The 8,523-nt window shown below is 37.0% G+C and overlaps 1 protein-coding gene across 5 annotated transcripts in view; it reads right to left on the bottom strand.

Moving 5' to 3' along the window:
• TASP1 (taspase 1) overlaps positions 1 to 8,523 on the bottom strand; it is an 81,964-nt gene that overhangs the window by 49,539 nt on the left and 23,902 nt on the right. For all 5 annotated transcript variants that reach the window (XR_001865557.1, XM_017745335.1, XM_008642004.2 and 2 more), the window contains one exon: positions 1,613 to 1,719. Coding sequence is in view for 4 of the 5 variants with exons in the window: in XM_017745335.1 (XP_017600824.1) it covers positions 1,613 to 1,719 (107 nt within the window). In the remaining variant the exon portion in view is untranslated. The remainder of the gene's footprint in view (positions 1 to 1,612; positions 1,720 to 8,523) is intronic.

The raw sequence follows: 8,523 nt of genomic DNA, 5'->3' as shown, positions 1-8,523 counted from the left end.
GCTGAAAGGACTGGGCTGCAGCTCCAGAGAAGCTGATAAAAAAGTTACATGAGTATTTATCAGTTAAAATAACTTTGACAAGAAGATTAAATTGTAATTATTCAAGTATTTAAATGGTTTTAAACCAATTATTTGAAAACCTTTTATGAGAGCACAGCTTTGACAGTGTGAGTTTTAGGGCAACAAATCACATGCCTCATCCTTGCTAAATGACCCTTTTCTACTAGCCTGGGGAGAAATGTTCAACTTCTTTTTTTCTGTAAGAATTTGATTTTGCATTTCTATTTCATTTTGAAAAATTACTTTGAAAACCTTACTTCCTGTAAGGCTGCAATTATCTTCCACTCTTTGGATAGCATGAGAATTCCATATTGAGAGCATGGGTTGGTATTCACCCCTGCTCCATGGACAGGATGTGCCCTGACAGCTGACAAAACCAGCATGTTGCTACTGGATTACTTCCAGGGAGAAGAGCTCTATTTGATCACCTCCTTTACCTACCACCACTGGCCTTTGGGGATCTCCCACAAGCGCTGCACAGGACTCTGGAGCCCTTGAAATTTCAAATTGCAGGTCGGTAAGCTCATGCATTGGCATATGTTTCAAGCATTGACTTGCCCCTTATTACGTGACCAGCAATACTGCACAGAGACCCCTCCTCCCTCAGGTACACTTTCACACTCTCAGTTTCACAAGGAGGTAACTGAAGTCCTGTAAACGGGAAAAGTTCTGAAATGAACAACTAACTTCCATGGCTCCCCCATCCTTAATTTCTTCACAGGTCTTAGCTCCTTGAAAAAAACAAAAATTAGCACCTTGCTAGACAAAACTTCTTATCTAAGAACACAGAAGTAAATTGCCTAATTTATCACTGTTTGCATTTGCAGACTACAGAGAATATACTTTTTCTAACAATTCTCTGGGATTTATACCTTATTTATATCAATATATGTAACTACACAGTGGTCAGACAGCTTAGCAAAGCAAAGAGAAATGGCCAATCCAAAGGTCCCAAATAAAGCACAGGCATTTAATTTAATGAGCTATACTTTGATATTCAACAGTAAGCACAAATACTGTGAATGACATTCTCATAGGTAACAAAAGCTCTACATTCAAAACTAAGAATGAGGGGAACAGAGGGAATCCTGGCAGTTTTGTAGCACAAGTAATATGGGCCAGGTCAATGCCAGATGCATGCACAGATGCACATGTTTACCTACCTGATATTTCAAATTTCACCAATTCCAGTTCCATAATGCAGTGCGCTCAGGAAACATTAAAAAGTGGGAAACAGTGACAGAGATCCCAAGCTAAAGAAAATGTTTTGGTAAATAATTATCTGTTTGTGTTTACATTTGTCATATTTCCAGTTCAAAATGAACAAAATATTTTTCTTAGCACAAACAAGATATAAAGTGATGGTTTGGTTTTCCAATAGCAAGGCAGAAAGTTTTAACTGCACTAAGTTATCATTATATCATCTAAACATACTAAGATGGACAAAGAGAACAGGCTTCTGAGCCTACATCAGTCTTATCATATAAGACATGAAATTTATTAGCAATCAGCTGTAAGTTTAGGGTGACAGAAGAATTTGAAACGAGCTAACCTTTTCATTTGATTGTCTTCTTTTCTTTAGTTGAATGAGATCTGTTTCCACCTTTTCGGCCAACTCCAGCTTCCTCTTGTTCCTCTTAAAAGCTGCTAAACTAAACCCTATAAAAATAGTTCAAAAGCATGTAACTAAGTAAAATTTATTTAATTTAAACAAATATTGATAAGTTGACATTTTGAAGGACACATCCCCCACTTCTTTACTGATGCAAAAAGCATCAGTAAAAAGCCAAAAACTAAGTATTCAAGTTTCAGTACAAGATGTGCACATCGTTTCCTACGTTAAAAAGTTCTACGACTGTTCAGCAACGGTGATGAGTAAAATATCTGGTAGAAACACATTGTGAACACATGGAAGCTGGTCTAAATATCTTTGGCAAAGAAGCAGCACTCCACAGAAGAGTACAGAATAAGTAGCTTGTGTTAAATTGGTTTTGACTGCCGACAAGTAAATAGATACCATGTGAGCTCATTTTGATAGCCATAAAATTAGGCTACTATTTTATTACCTTAATCACATATCTGTATGTTTACCCATATATTTAAAGCCACACACAAGTCCAGCAGTAGTTTCTGCTTCATAACCCAACATAGTCTAAAGACCACCTAGATCTCAAGCAGCCAAACATCTACTTTCCACATCTAAGCCCCACATTCAGAAAGGAAGCACTCACTAAAGTGGACTAAAAGATAAAATTCTTATGCTTAAAAGACCAAAATAACATGTTCCCATTTTAGAACTTCCAGTTCACGAACAAATTGCAGATATTGACATATTTAGTTTAAATTAGTTTTGACTCAGTATCATCCCCAGGCTGTTTTAGCATCCTCTGTAAAATGTAAAGAGGTGGTGAGAAAACGTCTTTTGTCACTTGTTTAACCACACCAAATCAAGCAATTGGGAGAATAGACAAATTTGAATTTTTTACTGACACAAGTCACAAACTCAATGGAACCTAAAAAGCATAGATTTTTCTATAAACTTCAAAAAATGAAATTTAAATGAAATTCTGAATATAGCTACATCACTATTATTCAGAAGACTGGAACAGCTGCATGAAGTCTAGTAATAAACTCAATATTGCAGAGCCCATGGAACACAGAGCTTTCATTTACAATTCCCACAAGGTACACAGACAGTCAGCATTTTACTTTGAAACTTCTCCATGCAGGTGTCTTTTAATCATGTTTTTAAGTATATAAAACTGCACCTTAAACTACACACAGTTAGTTATTCAAGTATGTAACTCAAAAAGTAATGAGAACGCTAGCATTTCTCTCCAAAAACCTAATGAATACCAGTTTTTAAAAAATGCAAACACATATTAATCTGCCATCACCAAGAAAGGAATTCCTTCTACTATATAGAGCTGATTAAGGCAGCTACTTAGGACAACACATTTCTGTGTTTGAAATGAGGACCTGAACAGGTTCCTCACTTCAGAATCAAATGTTCGCAGTGTCCTGAAACCTTCTGCAGTATTTCCATGTTCACGAGTTCAAATACATGCACAAAGATCACATCAAACATAGAGAAAACATGGACTAGTTCCAAGCTGCCCTGCCAGCTGCACAGAGTGCTGCTATATGGCCTCTCAGCATCTCCACTCCACCTATACCTTGGTAGCATATTTATCCTGCCATTTTTCCACAACACACAAAATTCTCCAAGCTTGAGAGATATTTCATTCACTCAAGACTGCAGTCCCTAGCTAAGAAATTAATTTTCAGAGGTTACCCTGTGCTTTAAGACTGTCTTTTCAAAACAAGAAAAAACCTGAAGATTTAGTCTGAATGCTCTGCTAACATTAACAATTTCTCTGCATTGTTAATTCAAAGTGCTATTGGTAAGTTGTGAAATACAGGGCAGAAAACATGTCATTATTAACAAAGACATACAGATACCTTGGGCCATGTCAGACAGACAGATAAAGGCAGCTTTCTAGTAACATCTAATGATGTAGGTTGGAAGGGATATTAGGAGGTTGTGTAGGCCAACCTCCTAAAAAAACCAAATTCAATTTAAAAGGACTTGTCCGGTTGTGAATATTTTCAATGATGGAGATTTCAGAGCTCCTCTGGGCCTCTGTTTCAATGTTTGATCAACCTCAGGTTTAAATAAATAAGGTATTAATTCATACTCTCCGGTTTTGTTCAGTGTACCATGAAACATCATACCTTTCCATACTGTGAGGGAATGTCAGTCTAGTCAGACATTCCCTAAAAGGGAAATTCTTGTGCTCAGGCTACGTTCAACTTCAGAATAGTTATCAGGATTAACTTTAATCTGAAAGGTGAAGATTTTGTTTTAGCAAGGACTGATGAATAACAGCCTTTCATTATTTAAGGAAAATAATTACTAGCTGTAATTATCAATTCCTCTTACCAGGACAAGCCAGATAATACCTCCAAAATGACCAAATAACCATGAAATAAAGGACTAGGTTACAACTCAAAACCTGGCAATTTTCTCCTTTGATAGCTTTATGCCCAACTTCAGTTAAAAATAAAGTGTTTTGAATCTTAAATTTGATTTTTTTTTCTCCCCAGAATAAGGGAATAAAGACTAAAGCAAGTGAAAGGCTGCCTGCCCTCAGTTTATTCCTGCCTTTGTGATGTTCTATCTACATAAAACCACTATGAATGCCATTAAAATGAGCAGTACTCTCATTGCTTCATCTTGGTCTCCTAGTGACAAAAGAAACTGAAAAACACAAGTGAGCTTCAACTACACATATGAAAGACGAAATTAAGAGTTTTCTGAAAACAACCTCTAAGTTTGGTCCTTGACAAAGAACATATTAAAACATTAAATTAAAACATTAAATTAAAACATTTCACAAACTAAAATACAATCCAGCATTCAAATGTGCTTGGTTAACAACACACACAACATGGAAAAACAACCCACAGAAAATTTATTTTGAAAATAAGCACTATAGGCAGAAAAAAAACACCTATAAACAATTTGAGTTCATAGTTCACACTAAATCTAAAACAAAACCCGAACTTTGCGGTGCAAGGACACTAAGAAATTTCATTTGTCCTTAATGACAGTATAAAAACCACTCTCACCTTCTCCAACAAGACATTGTATTATAAGCTTGAGAAAAGGAAAAGGGTCACAACACAGTGATGAAGACAGACATGTTTTCCTAAAACAAATGCATCAGCCTGATGGTGCCTGGGTCAAGGTGAAAGGGAAGTAAGAGAGGCAGAGCTTACTGACTGGGGAGGAAGCTAGAAAGAGAGGTAAGAGAGCTGATGGAACTTTAGCTTGAAAAATTTTTGGATCACAGCCCAGAGGTATTGTTGTTGAAATCTATGGAAAGGTATTTAGCAAAACATCCTTTGATTTCATTCAAGAATTTAAAAGTTTAGATATAATTCCAACAAGTGCTTTCAGATAAAATCCGTGGCAATTACTACCCTACCCAGTAACTGCATATACACTCCACATCATGCTTACAAGAATTGAGAATTGAGTCTTGGGAGCCACAGAGTACAACCAGCCCATCTGTTCTGCTCCCTCATTTATGCACCTACTGGCATAAATAAAACCTCCTCAGAGCTGCTGGGAGGAAGGAAAAAAAAGAAAAAAGCCCCACAGCTTTACGAAATGACTGTTCATGTTTAAACGCCACTCTCAGGCCTCATCCAGACTAAAGACTTAATGACTGACAACAGTGGCACATCAGAACTAAAATATTATAAATAGATCCAACCTCATTTACAGTACTTATCACACGTCCCTGCCTTGCAGCATGGGGTGCCTCTTCTGGAATAATCTTCAAGATTATAATCTTATATAATATATATATATATTTATAATCTTCAAGACCTGGAAACACCTTCCAAATCCTCCACATTCCCCCTTCAACCCCTGAGGTACCAACAGGAGCAGCCCACGTGTACTCTGCAATTTGGGTGTAACTGTGCCAGACAGTGGAAGCACTGGTGCAATACTTGGTCAGGGCAGAGTTGAGACAAGTGTAGGGGTTTGCCTGGGAGAAGGTTCAGTGTCTGAGCACAGAACAGGAAGTAGCTCCTCCTCAACACCAGTCGCCTGCAGGAGAGGTTGGCATTAGTGGATGTGGTATCAGAACATGCACTTGATAATATTTATCTGTAAATGCAGAAGAAAAATCTCACAGGCTCATCTTGTTCAAAACTAAGACTGCTGTAGATGTTCAAAAGGTTCTGATGTTCCTGGATACCCTGATGAGAAAGGGCCACAAGACCTTCATTACATAATTAGCACAAGATTAATCTCCTAAACAATTACTGCTAGACAATAAATACACCTTTTTTACAGGTTTTTTTCATTGTTATCACCACCTAACAAAGAGATTAGAAAGTAATTTTCAGCAAGCAGGTCAGTGGAAGAGATTCATCTGTGTGCCACTTGTTTGCCATAAAACTTCCACATAATTTACTCATCTCCTGTACTCTGATCATTCCCTTAACTCATTTAACCATTATACTATATACATGTAAAAATTTAATCAAAAATCTTGACAGTTCTATTAGACAATGATACAATGACTAAGTAAATGAAAGACAACTGTATTCCCCATTCTACATAGTTCTTCAGAACGTTTTCTTAGTCATCTTTCATAGCCCATTAGAAATGATTCAGAGAGCAGGGGCAAATGAAAAGCAGACTTGTCCTATACATGGAGTCCTTGAAACTACTGAATCGTACATACAGACCTAAGTACAACATTAAGACACCATTTCATTTTTTAAATAATGGTACAATTGATACATATCTACTTGTTAATTCTAGCCCTGTGTACTTTAAACAGGCCTGCAGCTGACAGGCTGTTTATTAGAATACACTATAATTTCTTGCCCAAAGTTAATGCAAAACATTTTTACTACAAATGGAAAAGCATGTTTCCTTAAAATTCCCATGCGTTTATAAGCCACATCTATTCCCTTATTTATTTTCAGCAAGGTAGAAAATTTAGAAAATGGCTCTGTGAACAACTATATTTTCAAACAGAGGTAGGAAATACGTATTTTTAGCGCCACTAAATGACAAATCAAGTTCAGGACAATATTCAAACCTTCCTGGTTACAGTGGTGGAACAGCAGGCTGGGAGACAAACACCAAATACAAATTTTCTATCACACACATTACAAATTATTATGCAGCTAAACATTATGCAACCTGTAAGTGCTCAGCAATCCTTGTTTAAAATCAAACTATAAATTGAAAATACTAAGAAAACTCCAAGAGTATTTTTAAATGTTTGAAATAGAGCTAGAGCTCTGACCAATCATATAGCACCCCCTGGCAGACAGAGCTTAGAGTCAGCTGGCAGAAGCTTTCTGCATTTTATCTTTCTATTCCATATTAAAAGAGAATGCAACTATTGGAGAAGAAAATTAAAAAGGAATATACTAGCAAATTAGTTAACCCACAGGAATTCAAATGATCTTGTGAAGAATTCTGTTGAGCAGTTGCTAAAATAAATGACACAAATGAAAACAGACAGATGAAAATAAGTTTCTTTTTAACAAAGCTATTTTAAAGGACAAATTAATGTCATTTAGGCTTGTGTCAGGACTAAAAGACTACTAGAGATAGCTTCCATGTTGCCACACTTTGACAGAAACAGCAATATGAATGGCGGAAAAGGCACTCGACAAAAGCATATTAAAAAAATAACTTCTCTCTCAGAGCACTACTCTATAGATCCGTTCTTTAAAACACAAACTCAGGGTAAACTGCTGCTGGAATAGCATTTCTTACTACTTGCTGCAAGAAATCCCTTTTTTTCATCAAGCAGCCTTTCCTGAGCCTGGAAGATTTTCATTCAAAGCATCTTCTGGGCACTTTGGCCCAACTTTTTTCCTTTTTTTAGAGCCGTTCTCTTGGCTGCACTCAGCTGTTCCAATTTCAGAACAGCAAGTGTGACCCTACAACACTTATCTCCAAATCCAGGGAGGATTTACATCATGTACTCAGATTAACCAAGCTTTCTAATCGAATCTGCAAAACCCTCGAGTTTCTCTCCAAATCTTTCATTCTCCCCTTAAAAACAAAGAAAACATGGTCTGAGCCACTGCCTGAAATTCATAGCATAGTTCCATCAATACGGCAAATGTTTCTCTTAATACAATAATAATGAAGTAATGAGAGAACTTGGAGTGAGGTGACATTTGGGGATTTGAAGGAGAGGCAGGCAATACTGGTGGTCAGGGAGACATACAGCATCTCTAGAAATAGCCAGTCTGCACAACACTCATCCAGAAAAGACTCTCCCTCATTAAAGAATCCAAGCAGCCCTAAGATAAACAGGAATTTCCTCGCATGCACAGAGTTAGTTAAAAAACAGTAACAAAGTACAAGAAATGGTCTGTTACAAGTAGAATTTCAAACCAACCCACAGCAACCCTGAGTCTTTTGAACACAATGTGATTTTACTGATGACACTAAGTTATTCAAGGTAACAAGGGAATTTGACTGAAAAAGGATTCTGAGCAGAGACCTGACCGTAAAGTAGCAGCTTTTTTTCAGCAAGTCTCAAAATGATGACGATGAGGAAACTCATCCTTGTGAAGGTTTTTGAAGATGCTCGAAACTAACGTGGGCTCAAAAGGAAACAAAAATTTCATGTCAGAAAATGCCCCTGTTTACTTTCCATGTATGCAGGAATCACTAAGGAGTCATGAATTTAGAGTCTGGAACAATATAAGGAATAGGGGAAGGGAAGCAAATATTTGCTCTGTTCTTACATCCTTCCTTAAGCATCTTATTTGTGGCTACTTTTGAACTGCAGTTAACAAGTACGTGGATACACTGCAGCTGCTTTTGTTCTTATGTAACATCATTCACTGAGGTGCTTACAGCCACTTCCACATAGAGTTACAAGTTTGCTGCATGAGTAGGTGCCT

Source organism: Corvus brachyrhynchos, unplaced genomic scaffold, assembly GCF_000691975.1.
Source record: "Corvus brachyrhynchos isolate BGI_N302 unplaced genomic scaffold, ASM69197v1 scaffold69, whole genome shotgun sequence".
Taxonomy (NCBI): domain Eukaryota; kingdom Metazoa; phylum Chordata; class Aves; order Passeriformes; family Corvidae; genus Corvus; species Corvus brachyrhynchos.
This window is presented reverse-complemented; position numbering and strand designations above follow the sequence as displayed.